This window comes from Chelmon rostratus, chromosome 17 (genome assembly GCF_017976325.1).
Source record: "Chelmon rostratus isolate fCheRos1 chromosome 17, fCheRos1.pri, whole genome shotgun sequence".
NCBI classification, from domain to species: Eukaryota; Metazoa; Chordata; class Actinopteri; order Chaetodontiformes; family Chaetodontidae; genus Chelmon; species Chelmon rostratus.
The window spans coordinates 22,937,599-22,961,762 of record NC_055674.1 but is presented as its reverse complement, the minus strand read 5'-3'; the positions used below and the strand labels follow the sequence as shown (position 1 = coordinate 22,961,762).

At 43.3% G+C, this 24,164-nt stretch overlaps 1 protein-coding gene across 2 annotated transcripts; it reads left to right on the top strand.

The window, feature by feature from the left end:
* Positions 1-1,103: 1,103 nt before the first annotated feature.
* wipi1 (WD repeat domain, phosphoinositide interacting 1) lies at positions 1,104-23,437 on the top strand. 2 transcript variants are annotated; one of them, XM_041956384.1, is made up of 13 exons: positions 1,104-1,456; positions 4,527-4,609; positions 13,247-13,413; positions 14,107-14,203; positions 15,256-15,353; positions 17,648-17,740; positions 18,090-18,160; positions 18,447-18,554; positions 18,783-18,947; positions 19,135-19,242; positions 19,787-19,926; positions 20,365-20,465; positions 22,586-23,437. In XM_041956384.1, exons 1-13 carry the CDS (start codon positions 1,368-1,370, stop codon positions 22,634-22,636), a joined length of 1,371 nt encoding a protein of 456 aa, XP_041812318.1. In that variant the 5' UTR covers positions 1,104-1,367; the 3' UTR covers positions 22,637-23,437. The 2 variants fall into 2 exon arrangements, with proteins under 2 accessions (XP_041812318.1, XP_041812316.1); XM_041956382.1 differs by having other exon boundaries at positions 13,244-13,413.
* The last annotated feature ends 727 nt before the right edge of the window (positions 23,438-24,164 follow it).

The window sequence follows — 24,164 nt, the reverse complement described above, 5'->3', positions numbered from 1 at the left end:
GGCAGCCCAGAACAGGGCTGGCCTTCTTAACCAGTCAGCAGTCGAGATGCCGCTGCCCCAGCAGACCACTCCATACAAGACGGCTGGTGCCACCACAGCCAAAAAAGTTCCTCAGGACTGCTCCCTGCACTCCAAAGGACCTGTCTGCTCAGCAGATACAGTCTGCTCTAGTCTGTCTTTTATAGTGCATTTGTATTGTCAACCCAGTTCATTTTATCACTCAGGTGAAGAGCCAGGTACTTTTAGGAGTTCACTATCTCAGTGTCGGTTCCCTGGATGTTCACTGGTGTAAAGGACTGTTTCCATCCTGACCCCTGAAAAGTCAGACTGCAGTATTTCAGTGTCTGAAGTTTCTGGGGATTCACTCCGCTCACCCTCCTCTGCATTCTTGTTCACACAACAGCAGTGGGAGGCCCAGCAAGACCCCTTGATTTCTTCAACACAGGATAATGAAGATATATAGATTTATAGAAGACATACAGATTTCATTAAGCTGGTCATAGTACAGTCGCTTTATTGTGAAAATGTTTAATTTCTTTACAGAGAGACATTCGAAACGTCATTACAAGGTAAGACATTTATACTGTTGACGTGCGTATGGCCAATACATGAATAACACGAAGAAAGACATTTTCTGGGACCAGCAGGATCTTTTGATAAGTTCGGCACATACAGTCAGTCATTTCATTAAAGCAGATAATTTTACCACCGGTGCAAAAACGTCTTGTAGCCACCGATCCAACTGTGGAAGCTGACATTTAATCAAACAAAAGTTAGGCAGTGACACGTCTCAGCGAATTTTCAAAACTGAAAAATCTTAAAATGGTTTACGAAAAAAATACTACACTGACGATAACTATAAAAACATTCAATGTTTTTTTTCTGAAAAGAGTTTTGTGGTGTTTTGTTCTCGCAAAAATGTTGAGGATACAATGAAAGTACATGAATGGACGGACGACACACAAACAAAGCCCACTCTGCCGCAGGAGCCAATCAAAACACACTATTGCGGGTCTAACCAATCAAAATAGGAACCAGCGTCAACATGGTTTCACCACGAGCCAATCGTAAGAGCCGGACATGAGACGTAGCGCTGTCAGCTGTTCTTGTTTTGCTTCTTTTTGCCCCTTCTTTTCCTCCAGGATCCGAGTAACCGACCTCTGAAATAACCGCCCTGAAGCTGAATTTGAAGTCGTTTCTAGCGGAGGAAACCACCGGCTCTGCCTCGACCCCTCGCCGACACATCAGCCGGTCCACATTTCTCCCAAATTGGAGCCGTCTTCCGCCGACATCGAGCGAAGAGGTGCAGCCGATCCCAGGCCTCCAATCCAGGGCGGAGGGAGGGAAGGAGGTCGCTGGGAATCGGGATGGAGACCGGAGAGGGTGCTGGCGGGCCTGGCGGACCGGACGGACCGGGGATCCGGTTTGGCTGCGCCTCTTTCAACCAAGACTCCACGTAAGCGAGCCGGCAGATAACGGATGAGTCACAGAAGGACTCATCCTGCTTGCTTTCTGCCTGGAATTAGACGAATGCATACGACTCTGCCTTCAGAATATGCATTTAGTCTTTTAAAACAGCAGCGTGTGATAGGAATTCAGTTGTTGCCACATTAATGGAGTCAGCTGTTACGCAGATAAACCCTGCCTTACGTCCACACAGTTAAAGGGACACCCCACCAGTTTTCCATGTCAAAATCATCAATCACGGGCTGTATAGTCCGTAGCTTTCCATCTGATGATGTCCTATTATATTAGATGCTCAAAGCAATCCGCTCCTGCACGGATTTTCACCAGGCCTGCGCTACAAACCTGGGCCTTGGAGTCATCAAGTCCCAGTGATTTTCTCTCACAAGTGCCCTCGGTTTATGGAATTAGGTTTGGATTGCTGGAGCAGTCCTTAAGTCACAGCCCTCTGGGTACTGCCCAGTGTAGCCACGGGATCATTTGTTGACGGCTGCAACAGCAGCTCCACCAGATCACTGGGGTATTCTCAGTGCCTTGCTCAAGGGCTGTGTCTGCCAAAAGCTAAATCCAGGGTGTGGTGCATATTCCACAGAGTATTACGCTGTGAGCAACAACCAGTCTTCCTCGAAAAGCTGTTAAGGATTCAAACCAGTGACATTCAAGCTACAGGCCTCCTTCTTAAAGAGCAGTGCAGTGTAGACATACAAGTACAGAAAGCTGCTTTATGTGTAGCAGGCTGAGCTCCAGTCATTGCACAATGAACAGCATGCCACACACAGGCCTGCCTCTGACACATTTAAGTGCTGAGTAATCCAAGATAAGATACTGTGAAAGGAAGGGTTGTAGGTATTGAGATGTATCTGTCTAGGTATCTGCTAAGCTCCTGTTCATGTGGCACCAACAGTTTTCAGACAGCAGAAGAATGCAAACTCAGGACTTTCATGCTTTGTCTCCAGCATGTAATTACTTGTTCCCAATATCTCATTTCCTCTCCCAAAATTGCAATCAACCCTCGTTTATTTTACAAAATTGGGAGGAGATCAGAGAGAGGGCTGCAAGTCACACTATCACTTTGTTCTGCAGGGGCAGTGAAAACACTCTATATTTTCTCTGGAGTTCTGCAGGTTTCCTCCTGCTCAGAAACAGGACGAGGCAGGAGAGGAATGTACAGATCTCATGGTGGGGAATGAAGGCACATTAAAGCAATGACCGCTGTAAAAATGAAAAATGTCTCAGACAGGTTAAACTGGTGGTTAGGACTACAGCAGTAGTTGAGTCCGTACAGACTCTACAAGGCGAAATGTGAGCAGGTATGAGACAGGAAATTGCAGAACGTTTATTAGCTTGTTTGACAAGACAAACAAACAACGTTTAGTGAGTGGTACTGGGGCTCTGACAACGGGTGAGTGTTAACAAAGCTGCCACTTTGCCGATATGTTATTCTGGTTTTTCTCTTGTGGTCAGCACTGATTGAAGATCCTTTTCTCAATGAAATATTTCATGTGGTCCATTTAAATATGGATCAATACAGAAATCATCCACTGCTGATGTGTCCTACAGTTCCAGTTCCACTTTCTAGACATCCAGTAGGACACTTTCTGATATGGTGAAATCAGAATGAAGTAATAAAGCAGAACCTTAAGGCACCTGACATTTCAGCTGCTATCATGGAGTGCATGTCACCCCCAGTCCCAAACAAAACTACAGGTCATAAAATTACCACAAATCACCACATAGTAAACCACACAAACCTGCCTTGTCCAGTTGGAAATCCAGCAGTGCATCCCACAATTCACTGCAACAAGAGGCTGCATAGGATGATTGTGTAGATGTGAGGAATCCTGCCTACAAATTAAATATGAGGGTTGAAATAAAGTTTTGGGAATCTTGTGCTTTCATTGTTCATTCAGGTCATGAAAAAGAGACCTGAAACCTTTTCATGATTTAAATTAGAAACGTCAGCTGCAGTCATAAAGATGACGCTGAGACCCTGTCAGGAAAAGGAAACTGCAGAATGTTTATTTATATCTAATATTTTACTAATAGTGCTGACTTTCAGTCCTGCTGCAGCACTCATGTTCATTTTTTCCTCAAGTCCGTGTGCTTGAAAGTTCATTTTTGGCCTTGGAAAAAGTGCTTTGACCAAGAAAACCTTAAAGGTGTATTCCAGATATCCTGACTTGAAGTCCCCTTTATAAGTCAAGGTCCAAACACTGGATCCTACCTTTCTCATAATGCAACTGCCTTCATTAAACACTCGCTGCCTCCTTAAAGCCCACTACTACACAGAAGACATTATACTAGTGTCCTCCAAGGCTGAGTGGATCTCCTTGAGATGAGTAAACCGAACTCCATGTGTAAAATCAATGCCCCTTTAACTTAAGGTCTACTCTTCATGTTGCTTTCAGCTGTATCCCTATGGTTTTCCTGTGAAGAAAGACAGTTAGGTTAGGTTAGGTTTAGGTACTCAAAAAGAGTTGATGTTTTTGATATTTTTCGTCAAAACACTTCACTTATGCTTGTTAAGACGGCTGCTTGATTCCAACTTCAGCTGATCCCCTTGTTCCCAGAAGAGCAAAGTTCACCACTAGGGGGCCAGGGAAGACTGTGATGATGTGGAAGTGAATGCATCACTTTACAAAATCAGGCATCTCAAACCTGTTCCATAAAGGGCCGCGTGGCTGCAAGTTTTCATTCCAACCAAGGAGGAGCACATCAGGCTGGAATCAATTAATCAGCTGATCTCAGTCTTCAGCTGATAACTAAGTGATCCCTTGATGTTGATTGGTTGGCCTGATGTGCTCCTCCTGGGTTGGAATGAAAACCTGCAGCCACGCGGCCCTTTATGGAACCGGTCTGAGATGCCTGCTTTACATCATACCATGTCAAATTTTCCATTGCTACAAAATTAGACACAGATTAATTTTTTCTCCCTGCTCAGAATATAATTGAAATACATAGAATAGATGCTTTCCAGTTGTACTGATGGTAGATATAATTTAGATAATAATGTGTGTGTGTGTGTGTATGTGTGTGTGTGTGTGTGTGTGTGTGTATTGCAGGTCACTGGCTTTGGGAACAAAGACTGGCTACAAGCTGTTTTCTCTGACCATGGTGGAAAAGCTGGACTGTATCCATGAGAGTGGTCAGTATGGACTAAACATTCATCCACATTTCGTTAGTAAATACATTTGAGTGTGAAAGTCATTGAACACATGCTCGATTTCCCTGCTAATCATATAACACAGTCCAATACTGTGGCACTGAGCAGCATCCATGTGTCCCTGGTGGTTCGCTGAGTTTCATTCATAATAGTTTACACGAGAAACCAGGTGAAAACCTTCTGCATTTACTTGAACCGAGCTGTGGCAGGAGTTCATCAGTCCCAGACTGACCCGTCTGCTGTGGATGAGCTCACGTGTCAGGCCACGTCACGTCTCCTCACATTTCCCTAAAAGGAACCGTGAGTTTGTGAAAGAGCCAAACACTGGTTACGTTTACCCTCAGTGTATAATCTCTCTATTGTTCATTCTCTGGCTGAGCTCTTATTGAGGCTCATCTGTCTCCATAACAGACGCTTGCTGGTGACGCAAAGGAAGTGAATGATCTCCATAATGACACTAGATACCTCTCTCAGTCACATTTCTGTTTGATATCAAATATACCCATTGTGTGATGAGTCAAAAGATGCAGGGTTTTTTTAAGATGTCAAGAGAAAAGCAATGTTTGGGCAAAGCCAGCTATGCAAGAGCGTTTGGTAACCATAGTAACAAGTATGCGTGCTGGCATGTGAAAGAGCAGGAGAGTTAAATGGATGGGTGTTTTGTATTTTACCCTCATTCTGCCTTATAATTTTAACCTCAGTAAAAGTGAGTGAAATGTAGCAGCCAAACAGTAAGTGCTGCTCATCGTATCACACCATCCTGCTCCTCATCCGTCACTATTCACGACAGATGAGGAGCAGCTGCACTCTCCATCCATATTATTTGTTTGATTTCTCTCAATAGCCCACGTAGTGCTGATGGTGCAGCACTGTTTTTTACCAACGTCTGCAAATGTTCTTAACATCCCCACAACGCCGACATTGAAACACAGCTGTTGCCCCCAGTTCAACCGGGTTGCTGCTAAATCAAACTTATGACCTCATCACAATATGAGCTCAGCATAATTATGATGCATGTGTGTTGACCCACAACCAGACGCCGTAAATAACTGGGTGAGGAAGGGAATTCTCTGTGCACGAAGCAGTGATTATCTCAGCCGTGAGACCGCCAAGACGTCTGCCGCGCCACATCACAGCGCTCGCAGGCTCCTTTTTGGGGTTTTTGTGACTGGATGCTCAGACAAGGCCGAGCTTGCTGTAATTACACGGTGCTCTTGGTGTTTGGCAGCAGCCTCCCGTGGCAACGAAGAAGAAGAGAGATTCCTCAGAACGGGTGTGTTTGGGCTGCAGTCTGCAGTGTCGGGTCCAGTCTGGTGTGCTGTATGACATACAACCTGACATGTTGGGGAGATTATCTGTGAAAGCTTGACGTTGCTGCACATTTATGGCACGGCATGGTTTATTGCTTAAGAATGTAAATACTACCTGTAACCTTTCATTAACATACATCTATACATATATAGCATCTCTAGCTCCCTGATGGCTTCCTGTAGTTTGTATAGTGTGCTGTATTGTTTCGTATTGTATCAGTGCAGTGTCAGTGTGGGTTTTCTGTGACAGGAAGCTTTCGCCTCTCTGAACCACATGCTGAAGTTCAGCCGACAGCAGCACGTAATGTTGCGGTTCATCTGCAGACTGCTGCTGAAAGAGTCCTGCTGTGTCTCTCTCTCTGTGTCTTGCTCTCATGTACGAGGGATGTGGGGCCTCTTACATGTCTGTGTCACGGGACCTGTTGTCTCGTAATCCACCCATGTAACGCGGTAATGGTAACCTCAGTTCAAAAAGAAAAAAATAGCCGTCATTATTTAGCTATTTGTTTTATTTTTTCATTACTTCTGTCACTTAAGCTTCAGTACCATAGAGTCTTCACAGAGACACTGTTTGACAGCGCGTCTTGTTATCCCTATTCTTGCAACTCGCTGCGTAGTCAGTCAAGCCTTTCGCCTCGCTTTGGAGTGTGGCCAGTCAGAACAGATTTACTCACAATACAATACTTTGCTGTATAAGTGTGCAGAGATTCTTCGTACAAGTTTGTTTGAGTCTGAACCCTGAACTTAGCAAACCTCTGCAGCTTTACTGGAACCACAGTTGTCCCCATTTTTTTAGAGTTTTGTGCAGGTGAGATTGGTTCAAACCTTCAGAACAACTGCATATCATGTGTATAAAATGATGCATGAACATCTAGGATACTACCATTTTTTTTATGATTCACAATTTATTGGTTTTTCACACAAAACAGGTATACATGTATACATGTTGTAAATGGCGACAATACAGCAATGTTGAGAATTGGATATAAAAAGTAAGCAAATACTGTACAGTGTTTGTGCTCTAGTATATAACAAAAAAAAAAGCAACAATAAGACAAAAGCAACCCAACAAGAAACAGGACAAAACAGCACAAGGACAATCAGAGAGAGAAAAAGAATAAAATAATAATAATAATAATAAAATATATATATATATATATATAAATAAAATAAAAATAAATAAAAAAAAAATAAAAAAAATAATAAAAAATAAAAGAAAAAGATAAAAGAAAATAAAAGAAAAGAAAAGAAAAAATGAAAAGGGGGGGGGGGGCAAAAAATACCAACAGCTCACATGATTACGTGCTCAGCGACAGTAGGTATCGTTCCCATTTCAGATTGAAGTATTCCACTCTATCTATTAGTCTATATGATAGGCCCTCCAAAGCAGCTAATTGGGCTAAGTGAGTATGCCAGAGGCTGACTGGGGGGGGTGAAGATGCCTTCCATTCTGAAATAATAAGCTTGCGCCCCAGCATCAGTGCTGCCTGAACCCACTCTGCGACATGGGGTGGGAGGTCATCAAGTAGGGACGGGTCCCCCAGAATGTACAGACTCTGGGAGAAGGGGATGTCACGTCCTATAATCTTTGTTACATTACTGTGAATTTCAAACCAAAAGTTTTGTATTCTTTGACAGCTCCAAAGCATGTGAGTTAAGGTACCTTCCCCGTTCTGGCATCTCCAGCAGTTTGGGTCTTGCTTTAACTTGACTCTGTATAACCTGGAGGGGGTCCAATAGACTCTGTTCAGAAGCTTGAATTGAATAAGCCTGGTTCTGAGTTCTCTGGACATCTTTTTCATGTTTTGTAAGATCCTGCTCCATTCCCTATCTGTAAAAGTAACCATCAGATCTCCCTCCCAAATCGATTTAAGGCCAGACACACCTTTGTCTGAGTGTTTTAAAATCATAGAGTAGAACACTGAAGCTTCATGACCTCTACCGAAAATTTTCATTATTTGTGTAAGAAAAGTTGCGGTGGGGGGAGGTGTTGAGAGAGACCCGAATGTGTGAAGCAGCAGGTGTCTGAGTTGTAAATACTTCCAAAACTGATTCTGGGGCAGATGAAATTGTGTTTTAATATCAGAAAAAGACTTGAGAGTATTCCCATTATACAGATCTCCAAGGACCAGGACTCCATTGTTGGCCCATGACTTCCAGAGAAAGGGGGATTTCCCTATGCAGAGTTTAGGGTTATTCCATAAGGAGGCTGCTATGTGGAGGTTTGCATTAAAATCGAACAGGAAGGCCAATCTTTTCCACACCCACTGCAAATGTGAAATAACAGGGTGAGTCCGTGCCTCTAAAGAAAGCTTAATGGTGATGAACTGTATAGGAGGAAGTGGGTTACACAGACCACTCTCTAGACCAAACCATGGAGGTGCTCTCTCAGGAGGAAGCGTCCAGTGCATCAGGTGCCTAAGGCTGAATGCATAATGATAAAAAAGTAAATTTGGGACACCCAATCCACCTTGATCTACTGGCCTCTGTAATTTTTTCAAGTTTAATCTTGGTCTTTTATTGTTCCATAGGAATTTGTTGCATAACCTGTCGAACTGCTTAAAATATTTTGGGGGGATCTTCACTGGGAGTGCTTGTAAAAGGTAATTGAATTTGGGGGTGCAATTCATTTTTATTACATTAACCTTGCCCCAGAGGGAAAGTAACAGTGGAGACCACCGTTCTATATCAATCTTAAATTTGTTTAAAAGGGGCTCAAAGTTAACTTGGACCAAATCATTCAGCGACGGAGGAAAGAGGATACCTAAATATTTAATACCTGACTGGGGCCAGGAGAAATCCCCAGGTTGGAATAAGGTCTTAGGACAGTAGGATGTCAGAGGAAGTGCCTCTGATTTGGCCCAGTTCACTCTGTATCCTGATAATTTGGAGAATGATTGAATAATTTTAAACAAAGCAGGGAGAGAGCGTTCTGGCTCTGTTACCAGGACCAGGGCATCATCCGCATAAAGCATAAGTTTATGAGTACTACTGCCTGCTTGGATACCTGGAAAGTCAGGGTCCCTACGGATAGCTGCTGCTAAAGGTTCCAGCGCCAATGCAAAAAGTAATGGGCTCAAAGGGCATCCCTGCCTAGTACCTCTCCGGAGCTCAAATGACTGCGAGATTATGCTATTTGTCGTCACTGAAGCCCTGGGATTGGTGTATAAGAGTTTGACCCAGCTGATAAATATCCTACCAAAACCAAAGGCCTCAAGGGTGGAGAATAAGAAATGCCACTCCACCCTGTCGAATGCCTTTTCGGCATCCAATGAGAGGGCTACAGCAGGAGAGGTCACGTTTTGAGAGGTCCACATGATGTCAATTAAACGTCTGATATTATCAGCAGGACTTCGAGTGCGAATAAAGCCAACTTGATCGGGGTGGATCAGTTTTGTGATCACCTTATCCAGCCTTACAGCTAGAATCTTAGCAAGAATTTTACTGTCACAACTAATCAGACTGATTGGCCTGTAATTTCTACAGTCTAACGGATCCTTGTCTTTTTTTAAAATGAGAGAGATTAATGCCTCAGAAAGTGTGGGGGGCAGACTGCCCTTATCCAGAGCCTCACTATACATCTGCAAAAGTAAAGGAGACAGCTCTTCAGCATACGCCTTGAAAAATTCTGCTGTGAAGCCATCTGGGCCTGGCGCCTTGCCAGATGGAAGGCCTCTAATAACATCAGCTATCTCCTGAATTGTGATTGGCGCATCAAGTAAGTTTACCTGGTCCGTTGATAAGGTGGGGAGAGCAAGAGAGGTCAAAAATGCTTGTGTCTCCTGTTGGTCAACTTGTGCTTCTGACGAGTAAAGTGTTGCATAAAACTCTCTAAATGTCTTACTTATCTCAGTGGGATCACGCGTGAGGGCCCCGCCTTCTGTCTTAATTGCTGCTATTGTGCTCTGAGCCTCTCTCTGTTTAATGTATCTTGCCAGTAGTCTTCCTGCTTTGTCGCCTTCTTCAAAATGTTTTTGCCTTGCTCTGAAGAGGGAAAACTCAGCCTTCTGAGTCAAAATGGAATTAAGTTCATATTTTAGTCTAGTCAGATTGGTCAAATTTGAAGGGGTCATATTTTGCTTAAATACAGCCTCAGCTGCATAGATCTTTTTCTCCAAGTTAAGTTGTTTTGTTATGTTAGACTTCTTTTTGAAAGAAGCGTGTTGTATTATATGACCTCTAATAAAAGCCTTAAGTGCTTCCCATGCCACACCAGCAGATGGTGCTGAGGGCAAATTAGTTTCTATAAAAAGATTAATTTGAGCTCTTAGTGATTCTTTGAAACTCAGGTCAAGCAAAAGGCTGGAATTAAGTCTCCACCTGGGAGACTTAGGGGTACTGCAGAAAGGAGCCACACAAAGAAATACAGGGGCGTGATCGGAGAGTATAATGCTACCAATAGAGCTGGATACTATGGAGGAGGTACCAAATCCAGAAACAAAGAAATAATCAATCCTAGAAAATGTGTTGTGGCGCGGAGAGTAGAAAGTATAATCTCTTGTAGTAGGGTTTAATAGCCGCCAAACATCAACTAGACCAGAAGCTTTACACAATTTGTGCATAATGGAGATTGATTTGTACTGATGCTGTGAAGGGGTGCTACGATCCAATATATTGTCCATGACCTGATTAAAGTCACCGCCCATCAAAATCGGGTAGTCTCCCATATCATTGAGTCTACATTCTAGTTGCCCAAAAAATGTAGGATCAACAACATTAGGAGCATAAACATTAGCTAGTATTACTTTATGTCCCTGAATCTCGGAGAGAAGCAACAGAACCCGACCAGCATCATCAATGCTTTCCCTGATACATTTAAATTGTATTCGTTTATGAACTAGAATTGCTACCCCCCTACTATGGCTATTCCAGCATGAGGCAGAGACATGAGCGACCCAATCTCTGCGGAGCTTCCTAGAGTCCTGAGTTAGTAAATGAGTCTCCTGCAGAAATGCTATATCACATCTTTTCGACTTAATGAATGTTATGACTTTTTTCCTTTTGATAGGGTGATTGAGACCTCGCACATTCCATGTCATTAGTTTCAAAGTCCTTCCTTTATCAGCCTGCATCATCGAGTAGGTCTAGTGACCGATATACATATGTATATCTATATATATATAAGAGGCATAACCCATCGTTAAGACCACCATTGCTGAGCAATAAGCACCATGCACGTAAGCAAGGGGGAAAAAAAAAGGCAAAAAATAAAAAATGTAAAAAAATAAATAAATAAATAAATAAATAAATAAATAAGGGGGGGGGGGGGGGGGGGGGCAAAGCAATCAGAAAAAAGAAGGCACATAAACATACATACAACTATATGGTGACCATGAACTGTCGTCACCAATAGGTGCTCAAAAGGCACCAAACCTAACACACAGAAAACTTGGTCCGTGACTCTGAACAGTCCAACAGCCCACGAAGAGGGCAGCCAAGCAGCTATAATTGTAACTAGCTAGTATGGGCTACATCAGTACAGAAAACTGTACAAGGATTATATGCGATTAATAATCAAACATAGCCAAAATACTTGGAGCAAGTCAGTATCAAACATCTCTCCCCCCATCCAGTTAAAGATGCATAGTACATTCTACCTAGGATGAGATATATTCCCATTAGGTCCTCATCAACTTCAGGTTGATTTATAATGCAAATGGAAATGATGGGGAGGAGCAGGAGAGAACAAAACAAATGAATTTCTCATCCCAAAAGGCAGGGAGTAGGAGAGTAAATTATAAAAGGCAAATCAGTAAGTAAGGAAAATGATAAAACTTTCTGATATGATGCCCCTGCTCCCACTGTAACTTTAATGATAGTAGTGTTTAAACAAAAACAATAAAATCAGATCGAAACCTAGAGTGATGGGAGTAATAGGACAGTAACCAAGAGAAGTAAGCTAAATTTGAGTAACTTAACAGTCTTTCATATTCAAGTGTGTCCAGCAGTGCAAATGAGAAACTGTATAATTCAACTGGTATCTGTTAACTGTAACTTTACGGATAGAAGAGTCAGTATACTCTCACGCGGGCAGAGAGCGAATGAATTTCAGAGCCTGTTTGGAGTCTGTGAACTCACGTTTGCCCTCCGCCACTCTCAGGCTGAGCACAGCTGGATACATCACGGAGAACTTGATCTGGCGCTCGTGTAGCAGACGTTTGCACTGGTTAAAAGCGGCCCGTTTGTCGGCGACGAGTTTGGAGTAGTCAGGGAAGACCATAATGCGGTGTTCGTTCCACTGCACCTTTCCCATCTTCCGTGCAGCCCCGGCGATCCGCTCTCTGTCTTGGAATCTCAGGAATCTAGCAATGATCGATCTGGGGGGCTGACCGTCGGGTCCGCGTCTGGCAAGGGACCGGTGCGCACGGTCGATTTCGAGGACTCCCTGGAAATCAATGTTCAGCATCTGTGGGATAACTTTGCGTAAAAACGCGAGTGCGTCCGAGCCCTCGCATCCCTCCGGAAATCCAACAAAGCGTAGATTATTACGCCGGCTTCTATTTTCCAAATCGTCCAATTTCTGTCGCAAGATTTCCACCTCACTTTGAGTAGCAGGAGGATTAGCTTCCAGCGCCCGGTTTGCGTCCTCCAGGAAATCTATGCGTGACTCAACGTTGTTCATGCGCGTAGCAATTTCAGCTAGCTTGGCTTCCACAGCCTGAGTTGCTAGCTGAATAGCATTCAGCTTGCGCTCTTGAGTCTCTGAGGTTACCTTCAAGAGTTCATAGATGCTCGATATATCCTTGGCCATCTGGTCGGTGGGGGTAGCACCAGTGCTGGGACTGGCAGAGGGCGACGGCGAGTTGTCCTTATCTATGCCGCCAGCTTTAGCTGTGTTATCCTTGCTAGCTTCGCCAGGTTTGCTAGCATCCTGGCGTCGCGATGCGGATTTTTGCTGCTGACTGGGCATCGTGACTATATGAATATAGTTTCAGAGTGTTCCAGCATGAAATGTGACACTAAGACTTCAGAATAAAGCACTATGTAACCCTTAGTTTAAATAAAACAAGCTACTTGACTGCGGAGCCTCCGACTAGGCTGCCATCTCCACTGCCTGCATCACGTGACTCCTAGGATACTACCATTTGATAAAACTGGGCACTGTGCTGCTAGAAAAACATGGTGTCTTGATAAATTGTAGTGCTATGCAGTATGAAAGGTGTTTCCCCTGACCTGATGCTGAAGAGGTTAGAAAGGCTGTATTTCTCCTGAGGAGAGCTTTGCTGCTGCCTCCTGGGTATAAGTGATAGTTTGGACATTAAAGTCTCCATCGCTGCCTGTCTGTTTGCCCCATGTCCTCCGCCAGCAGAGACTCCAGATGTCTACATCGTGGAGCGTCTGTTCTCTAGCAGTCTGGTAGTCGTGGTGAGCGCCACCGCGCCGCAGCGCATGAACATCTACCACTTCAAGAAGGGGACGGAGATCTGCAACTACAGCTACCCCAACAACATCCTGGCAGTCAAGCTCAACAGACAGGTGAGCTAGTCCGCGTCACACCCACAACCTTTGCGTGTTCATGTACCTGTAGAATTGATCACATGTGGGAAGTAATTCACACACTGAGCCTCTTAGTCGACAGCGTCCGTGTTGCTGCTCTGTAAACCTGCTCACCTGTGTGCATTCTGAGTTTGATGTGAGCTACGACACATGCAAAAGCACGCCATGTCAGAAGACACCCACCTGTGCGTGTGCATGTTTCAGAGGAAAGGGTATTAAGGGTGACTGCAGGCTCTTAAACAAGCTGATATAGCTTCCTTTTGACAGGTGGCGTCAAGAACAGAAAGGACAAAACACATCATACCCAAATCCATACAAGTATTAAAGAAGGTGTGAAAGCATCTCTGAATAACCCTGAGAAGCATGTTCCAGCCCCCAATTCTGATAACCGCTGTTCTTGTATTATGCATATTATATGCAGATAATTAATAGCTTTAAATTTGATATTTTTGGAAGATAAACTCCCTGACTTTGTGATATCACCAAGAAGAGCCCAAACCCTGTTAAGGTTTTAAAGCTTTTGAGTGCTATGACGAAATCAGTGTTTGTGTAATGTCAGTCAAAATAGACGCATTCCATAATCATTATTAAAAATCCAAATGTCTGGTTTGCTTTCAGCTGCCTTTGTGGGGTTGACTGTTTCATTGGCGTGTAATGCTCTTTGTCTTGCAGAGGCTCGTGGTGTGCCTTGAAGAGTCCATTTATATCCACAACATCAAAGACATGAAGCTGCTCAAGACTCTTCTGAACACTCCGTCCAACCCCTCAGGTGAGACGTTAATGCCAAGACATGGGAAGTGCCCCCTGGCATATAGCTTGTTTTACAGCAGCGATAATCAGTATTTCTGCGACGATGTATGTGAAAGAGGTCGTTCGTAGGGAGAAATCACCCGGCTCTGCAGTTTCCCACAGCTCTGCCCAGTTTTATAGCAGCTTTTAACTCATTGTTTGGGTTTTCCATCCCACAACTTTACTGTTCTGGTTGACTTTCATAGCTTCAGTTTTGGCCCCAGCAGGAATTTTTTTTTATCAGTAAATCGCAAAGAAAGCACTGTACACCACCCGCTCAGCACCAAACGACAGACTGACACATTTAGAGACTAGCTGGTGAACATTTAGCTGCTACAGAGCCAGAAATGACCCTCAGGAGTTGGTGGAGTCCAAAACAGAGCAAAAAGAGAATGAATACTGACCCGTTGTCACCAGCTGGACACAAATATGTCTCCAGATGAATGATGCTGTTGTTCCATAACTGCTGGATGTGTCACTATAACAACAAGCAATAATATTGATAATGTGCAGTCAAACTTTAGCAATCAAATAAAGGCTGTACTTGTCGCTCTTGATGTTATGCTCGTCATACAGAGGTAATATACAGTTACAGCTAACCTAGATAGCTTAGCTATCTTTCTAGCTACCATGTTTATAAAATTAGTGATAGCTGCCTATAATGCGTGGTTATCTTCCCGTATAATGTCATTTAACATACGCTACCAGTTGCACACAGTGCCTGCTGGTGGAAGTCTGTGGAGCACAAGCATGCTGGTTTTATTTGGCACACAGTGGCTGCATACCAGTTGTCAGCAGTGGTATGTGTTAGTGTTTGCACAGTATGAGCGTGACACAACACTGCATGTAATCAGGGGCTAATGGAAGTCACTAGAGTGGAAAATCATCAGCTCTGGGTCCTTTCCACTGGATCTCTGTAATCACACAGACATGGAGCCCTGAGCCTGTTCATCCCTCTTTCACATCCAATTTACTCCATTTTTGCTTGTTTTGCTTGAACTAAAGGTGACAATTCTTCTTTGTCCTTCGCAGGTCTCTGTGCTCTTTCTATCAACCATTCCAGCTCCTTCCTGGCATACCCCGGCAGCGCCACTATCGGGGAGATCATAGTGTATGATGCCAACAGTTTGGTAAGAAAGCATCACAGAACCCCTCAAGTCTTACGCTGCAGGCTTCCACCCTCAGTGATGAAAAATTGAGCCGGCTAATTTTGCATTGTTTATAGTTCAGTGTCGACACACTGAGCATGTGCAGTAGAATTGATATTTAAAGCTTAATTTTTGGAAGGAAAAAAAACAATCAATAGCTAGCGGCTAAGTGCAGCCAAACACCCTTTATAACTTTGTTGGTGGTAAAATGACAACATCAGTGTAACAGCGTGTTGAAGCCACCGTGACGAAGCATCTTCTCAGCTTCCTCGACGCTATTCTAAGACAAACTGCCTCTCATTATAACACTGTATGACTTTATCTTGTTAGATCAATACATGTTCTGAAAATTGTGCAGTAATAACGTATCTAGGTAAAATACAACGAACAATATGTTGCTATCTTGTCCATAGAGTCAATAGACTTTCTCATTAATGCACAGTACGAACATTTTATGTTTACAACATGCCATTACGTCACTAAATCTTTTAGCTAATGTACTGTTCATTATTACAGCTATTACCAACATATATCACATGTCTACAGTTGCTAGAAAAAGTGACTTTTACATGGCTTTGAATGAGGCACAGCATCAATTGGGATGACATAATTCATAATATAAGTATGATAAGTCCGAATTTGAAGGCTGTTTTAAAATTTAAACATTGGCATGAAGTATATGCTGATGTTAGGACACTTGAGTCGTTCCATTTCCTACATATAGGCTTACAGTTTTACGTGTTGTAGTTACATGTTGTTTAATTGTACATATAATGTTACACTTAATTCACATATAGTTTTACATGTTGTTATGTATAGTTTAGTTTTACGGGCAGTCTTTACATATGATGCACAAAGGTTTATGTATAGTTTACATAAAGGTTTGAAAGGTTTACATATAATTCTACATGTAGTTCTAGTTGCGACCACTCGTGACCACATCACTTTATTATGTATCAAGTCTGCTGTTAGTGAAAGTCTCGACTCCTCCTTTAGATAGAAAACGCTGTGGGTCAGAACGCAGGTTGACTCAGGGGACGTAGTGATGCTGCTTCCTCTGAGCTCGTCTTCTCCTCTCTCCATGTTCTGATACTTGTTTGTCTGACGCGCTGACGGCACCTCCCCTGCCGTCTGTTTGTACTACACCCGAGACTTCAGCATATTTTTCCTGTCTATTGAAGCCCTCTGGGCTGGGGAATTGGGCCATTTTGTACAATGTCTGAGAACTGATGCTGAGGTTTCAGGACGTCCTAAAATATACAGTATAGTGTATCAGTGAGCTGCTGAACACTTAGCAGGGAGGGTATCACTGAGCTAATGATGTGACTCAGGCAGGAAGAGACTTCTTTGGACCCACAACTTCTGACAAATATAATTGTCTGACGGTCAGTGGTTGTGATACTGTGAGGTAAGACATGGGACACCAGGAAAAGCTCATCTTTCATAAAAACGTGTAAAGTTTCTCTGTTCGTTCCAGTATGTGGGACCAGCTCTCATTGTTCCTCCACTGCCAGGCCAAACCATGCAATGTTTTGAATATTGCTCACATTCAGACGGCCTCAGGTGTCTTCTTACCTGGAAACACGTCAGCTGATCTCTGCCACACGCTGGCTGTTCATGTGAACTCAGCCAGACGGAAAACACTCCCCCCGCTCTCTGTTGCTTCATACAACACAGCAAGTTTTGACCAACTCGCCCAAAACTGTGTCATGTTTTTGACTGCGAAGACAAGAGTAGTATACAGATACATCATAAGAATAAACAGGCCAGAGCCATGTTGAGCTAGATCTAATCAGTAATAATAATAATCCAAATAGATCGGCCTGTATGATATTTTTAATGTAAAGAAACATTTTGACGAGGATTACTAATATTTTCCTAACATTTATGTACTGCCACTTCTTGATGCCTCCATCCATACCCATCCCAAACACCAATACTCCTATATGTCTGTGATAAGAAGGTAATATTGTCCAATTATATTGATAATATGCTCTAGTGAGTATTTAGGGCATTAGGATGGTGGATGAGGGATTGAGTGAAAATGAACTGCAGTGTGTGTGTTTATGGTAATGAAAGAACATGTCATCCAGTGTATCAGCGTGGCCGGCGATCCCTCTATAGCAGAGAGAAAGAAGGCAGCACACATGGTGCTTGTTGCCTCTTCGTGGCAATAAACCTACAGCACCAGGATGGAAATGCAGCAGGTCGTACTGAACAGTGTGGAATAACACTCTGTCTGTCTGTGTCTTGTCTCATCCTCCTGGTTGTTTCAGAACACAGTGACAATGATCCCAGCTCACGACAGTCCTCTGGCAGCTCTCACCTTCAACGCCTCGGCCACCAAACTTGCCAGCGCCTCAGAGAGGGTACTTTCTTTTCTGTCGCCAAAAGGCCGTCATTTTTCTCGGACGAGCACTTGCTTCCATGGCAGGGAGTTCAGGTGCTAAGGCTGAATTTCCACTCAGTTTGCTTTGGATATTCAAGGTTCCCGTAGGATGAATTCTCATATGATATCTAGTGATTTCTGGGACTTTTCTTCCACTGTCACCACTTCCATTTTCTCTTGTACCTACAAGTGAATGTGGCACAATATAAACATATAGAAATATATATATATGTGTGTGTGTGTGTTGCATGTCAAGGAAGCATCTGCATGTCTTTCTGGTAAACCACTGTGAAGTTGGCACCTCACTGGTTGTTTGTTTGTTTCTTTAGGGCACCGTCATCCGGGTGTTCTCCATTCCTGAAGGTCTGCGTCTGTTTGAGTTCCGCCGGGGCATGAAGAGGTCAGAGTTCAAACACATCATATTGCGTGTGCCAAATAGCCTATACAATCATATGAAATGCATATGGAGTCATTGCTGCAGCGCGGCCTGGCGGGCACGTTGGCATGCATGCACTAATGCCTGGAGGCTTTATCACACACTGATGACTCATTTCTAGTTGATGATCTGTGCTGGCTGTGATCCCAAAGAGTACACTGATGGTGTCAGAGTTTCAACTAAAAGACTTCTAAGGGTTCAAGTTAATTATACACTTTCAATCACCCTTTGCATGTCTGTCTGTCTGCAGGTACGTCAATATAAGCTCTTTGTCCTTCAGCCCTGATGGCCATTTCCTCTGCGCATCCAGCAACACAGAGACGGTGCATATCTTTAAACTGGAGCAACTGGGACCAAGGTGGGCATGCACACAGTAAAAACATAGCAAATGAATTTAACCATGTGTCAAGAACCTGTACACCTGTCCCCTACTGGGGGCTGTGCTTAAGGAAAAGTACAATTTGTTACAACCTGGCTTTTATTTTTTGAGGTTTTGCTTCTGGTTTTGAACTCACCACACTCACAAAAGTTTAAATCAAGTCGAGCGATGAACTTGTTCTAAAGGAACTTCTTGCCCTCTCTCTAGCGGAGGGGACGACGCTGCCACCTGGACAGCCTACGTGGGGAAGATGTTCTCAGCAGCCAGCAGCTACTTCCCTGCTCAGGTATCCGGCATGATGAACCAGGACCGGGCCTTCGCCACCGTTCACCTCCTCACATCCGTCCAGAAGAACGTCTGCACGCTGGCTATGTGAGCTTCTCTGTGCTCCCTGGGCTGCATCTTTACATTACACTCAGCTGTTCTGTGTTGGCGTTCTTGTCAGTGGATTGTATACTGAAGTTGTTGTGTTTCTAGACCTGGAGAGATGAGATTTCAAGCAGTCTGAGACTCGTTATTGGGCTGGACCAAACCTGACATGGATACTCTGATGTTTCAGAATCCAGAAGCTTCCACGGTTGCTGGTGGCCACGGCTGACGGCCAGCTGTTCATCTACAACGTGGATCCACTTGATGGAGGCGAGTGCATGCTGGCCCACAAACACAGGTGAGGCCACAGTTGATTGCACAGGGGTGGGGTGGGGTCGGCTGGGTGTTGAGCAGTAGGCTTAACAAGAAGGAGGGAGGAGAGGCCCTGAGTTAATCCTTGAGTTAATCTTTTAATTCATAAATCAGCGTTTCAACAGCTATGACCTTATTCAAGATACATTTACAAATCCAAAGCTCTTCTTCCTCAAACAGCAGAGTTTTTAGTTGGATGGATGTACGTCTTTTACTTTATCATATCAATACATATCACAGTCGCAGTGATGTTATCTCATTAGATTCTCCCACTGTTCAGAGAGAGAGCTTCATGAGGTTTTTGTCTCTTGGTTTGGCAGGTGTAGTGAGTCTGGATCAGCCAGATTTAGTAGAGAATAGATTTTCATCTCATAGTATAGATGTTTCCTACATATCCTCCACTCTGTGCAGTCCATAATATCCGAAACTAGCTCGACCACCTTGAGTGACATTTCTTGTGGTACACTATGCAAAATATGGCTTCATCACAAATATTGACTCGACTCAAGAGTCTTTTTCTTCTCTCTTAGGCTTTTCGGTGTTGATGATGACCAGGGTGAAGGAACAGAGCCGGAAGGGTCAGAGGTCACAGGCCCGGCACAGGCTTGTCCATCCTACGCTGCGACCGCTGCCTTACCAGCCTCTGGTCCCGTCACTGCAACCCTCACCGGTTAGTAGCCTCGGACATCTGCAGTGTGTGTAACAGGAAGGGTTAGTCTTCACTCTCAGTTCGACTCATTCAGGATGTCCGTTATCTTAATTAACTGTATTGCAGAAAAGACAAGTTAAGGCCACATTTTACTTTCACTGCCTCCACTATCTGCTGTACCTAAAGCAATCCAGCTGATTTCCACCAAGTCTGTGGCTCCCAGTGTCAAACAAAAACCTATACCCGTAAACCCACATGTACCAGCCCACTTTCCAATGAGGCCATTCTCCATCTTCAGCTTGACTTTTGTCTTTTGGAGCACACTTAGGCCTTAATGGAATTGAATCATGAGCTGACCTGATGGGAACTTCTTAAATGTTCACACAAGCTTTGCTGTGAGCGTGAGGTCTGCCTGTGTGAAGTAAAGACCATGCTCCTCCTTCACCTCTTTCTACCCAGGCTACTCTGAAGACGGTGGAGCAAAGAAAGGCGAAGTCATTCCAGAACACGAGTTTGCTGCTGGACCTGTGTGTCTGGACGACGAGAACGAGTTTCCTCCTGTGAGCATTCAGAAGTGCTAACTGTTAGCTGTAGCTCTCCCTCAACACATCCAACTTATATGTGTGACAAAACAAGCAAGACTGCGATTGCAGCTTGACTGACTCTGGCACAGTTGAGGAAAGCACTGTCCCACATGTCAGCATTTATTTTACTATCAAATAGCAGCAGTCTTCTAACTCAGTAAGTCCTTTTATTAGGTCTAACCAGCTAAAAGTGATGCAGTCTAATTCAATAATTCCTCCCTTCATGAAAGTTCTACTGTTCTGTTTCTGTTGAAACTGTTCCAGAGAGCTGTTGATTCAACTCTATGATCATTTTGCAGGCAGCTGAACTGTATAATGTTATACTGATGGGTGTTTTTAATATTTAGGCTGCTGTCACTGATTTAAACAGAGCGAACAAAATAGCCAAAGGAGCTGGCAGTAACAACGGCCATAGTGCTTGTGGAACTCACCAATCCTAAAAGAGCAGAAATAGTCAAAAATGGCAGAAAGGTGACCCCCTCATCCTCAGAGGAATCATTGACTTTCTCTTGTTTACTTTCATTTTCCTCATAAGCACTAATACCCCATTCAGACATGTACCTCTTTACATTCATTACATGACAACTGAACACATAGGTGTCGTGTCTGAATACGCATGTGTGTCAGTTTTACATAACGTCATGATGACCCCCTGACGTGGTCATGATCCGTAACATTTCCCCATCACTCTGGATACGACACAAGTCTGACCTGAATCCTGTCAGATTACTGTAAAGCACAAGCACAAGATCAAATATGCAGAATGAGATTAAAAATCATGCATTTGCTTTCAGCAGTGCTTAAAGACTGAACTGTTGCTGAGAGTGAATTTCTCCATTGTGAGATCAATAAAGTCTAATCTAAAGTACTGTTATAAATGATCACTTAAATATCATCTCTTATGTGTGACGATTATTAAATCAATAATTAAACCTGGAAGCACTGTGCACTCCCTCCATATATATCTGATTTTCATACATGCCAACTCCATGGGTGAATACATGAATATCCAGATAAATGTGAGCAGGAATACAGGAGTCCAAAGTAAACTTGCTGTCATTCTGTACTTGTGCAATATTGGACATTACAAAGCAGACAGTGGGATTATCAGAAGTGATGAAATGATGAAACAGTGTGAGCCGAGGAGGCGAGCACCCCTGCACTCGCAATGACCATTAATTAAAGCATCAACATATTTAAATCCAGCAGTGATGCAGCTTGTGACAGAAAGGAGAACACTGTTCTACCATCTTATTGTTCCGTCACAGCTGTTCTCCAGCGGTGACACCGCTCCCTCTCGTGCCCCAGATGGCAAATACTGCACCAGCATCGTGGATCTTTCCGTAACAGACATAAAAGACACGTACGTCTGAATCACCACCGCTTAAACAAACAGAGGAAGCCAGCAATGTCACATATTCCATGTCCAGACCTAAGTTGGGAGGCTGTGTAGCAGCTCCAGTCATCATTTGCCATCTGCAGGAAAGAAAAGGCCTCCTGTCTGCTCATGCAGATTTCCTCTATGTCAGCCATTTTTAACACTCAGGGTCTATGGCTCCACACTATGTAGCTACCTTACTATGAGCAGAATGAGCTGTGGACAATACCACGTTATATTTCCTTACATTTAAGGGAAATTCCGGTATTTTTCAACCTGGGTCTTATTTTCATTATCGTGGCCATTCTGTCTACGGGTCCTGCTAACTCAACACTCTCCACCCTCCTTGTAGAGATGCAGGAAATGACTGATACGGCAAAAAACGTCCATAGGTAAAAGTAGCGCATTCCTCCTGCAGATTTCCAGTTTTACTAGCAATCATAGTTTTGATTTGCTTCCAGTGCAACTTGCCAGCCAACCAAACTAGCTTCCTGTTTATCTGCAGTAATAACAAAACATTTCTGACTCTTTGTATATGGGACGGTTCTATTTCAGCAGAGGTAAACACATATCAGAAAAATGTCCTGAGAAGGTTTTGAATGCTTTGTGTGTGTTGTACCGGAATTTCCCTTTAACTGTGTGCCAGAAACTGGGACGTGAGCTGCATTTGACAAACCCTCCAGACAAAACTAACAGGTCTGTTCATGTGTTTTGGTAGATTAATTGGTGCCGCGATGGGACTGGAGGCGGCCAGGCGAGGCGCTCGTGAGTGGGTAGAAGGACAGATGGACAGACAGACAGACAGGCGTTGGCAAGTGAGATGAAGAGCAAAAAAAAAAAAAAGTCTTTCAGGATGCCAAGTTTTTTTCACTTCAAGAGAAAATAGCAATGACATTAACATAACATTAATAACATAATTACATTAATGTTCAAGCTGATGTGGGAAACAGAACACTGAGCAAGAAGCAGATGTCATGTGGTCATTTCAGAGAGAACCACAGTCTGGTCATCTGATTACACGATGATTGTGTTAAAGGTACACTTCTGATTTTGTCACAGCACCAGTAGTACCTCTAAACGTCCTCCAAGCTTGCTGTTGAGTTTCAAAACATCAACTGTGAGCGGAGAGGACATTTCTGAACTTGTAGATGCTTTTGGTTACTTAAAAAGAAAAAAAAAATCAGGGAGTTTATCTTTGAGGGGTGTTTCATGGAAGTACGAGGTGCATGCTGGAGCCGCAATATAACCACAATTTCCATAGCTTTATTACTTGACAAATATTTTATTAAGTTGCATTATTGTAGCAACATTTTTATTTTTATCTTTAATCTTAGTTTAGGTCCATGATAAAGAATTGAATTGTTTCCATGTTGATTTTGTATTGTATTTTACTGCATTGACCTGTATTAAATATTTCTGTGTATGCCTCCTGGACATGTTTCAGAAGGCGTGTATGTACTGTATGTTTGTTTGTGCCTATTATCATTTGTAAAACAGCAAAGTATTTTGCTAATTGCACAAGACCAAAACAAGTGAAAGAAAAAGTAAATAAACTGAGAGTGGAGTAAGAACGAACCTATGCAAAGCACATCATTCGTCTCGTTTTAATTTGATTTCATGTATTTCACTTTTCTCCTGATAAAGGAGCTCATAGATAAGATTCTGATGACTGACGTAGGTGACTATGAGTGTTCCTGGCTTATATAAGTGAGGTCAGTAACAGGTTGAACACAGGTCACACGGCAAACATTTTACAACATGTACAGCCACTAGTGATAATCACAGGTGTGTTAAGATGTCAGCAACGGTCATCTAGTCAATAATCTGACCTCTCTAGGCTTTGATTAGTCAGCACACTCCATTTATTCTTGCTCAAAAATGAAAATGAATGCAACAGCATTCTACACAAGCAAGTTTACTGCCGCTTAACTGATGGAGAGTCCAAAGATCACTTTGAGGACTTCTCTTAGTACTAGCAGACCAGGTGAATCACTCCCATCACTCATTTAATTATTTACACCTGAATCGCTTGGAGCACAAGCCTCTATCAGCGCTGCCACACCAGTAGTGCTGTTTAGCCAGGTCTCAACTAAAAGCATCAAATGCAATTTACTTTTCACCTATCAGATCATTAACCCAGGGGCTAATTTCAGATGCAGGGATTCTGTAACAGGAGAGGAGACACTGAACACTGACACATTCAGGTTACTGAGACAGGTACCACATGGTCTGTGCTTGCTGTGATGTGTTTGACCATGCCACCAGCTGTTTCAGATCACTGGTATGTTTAAGGAAGC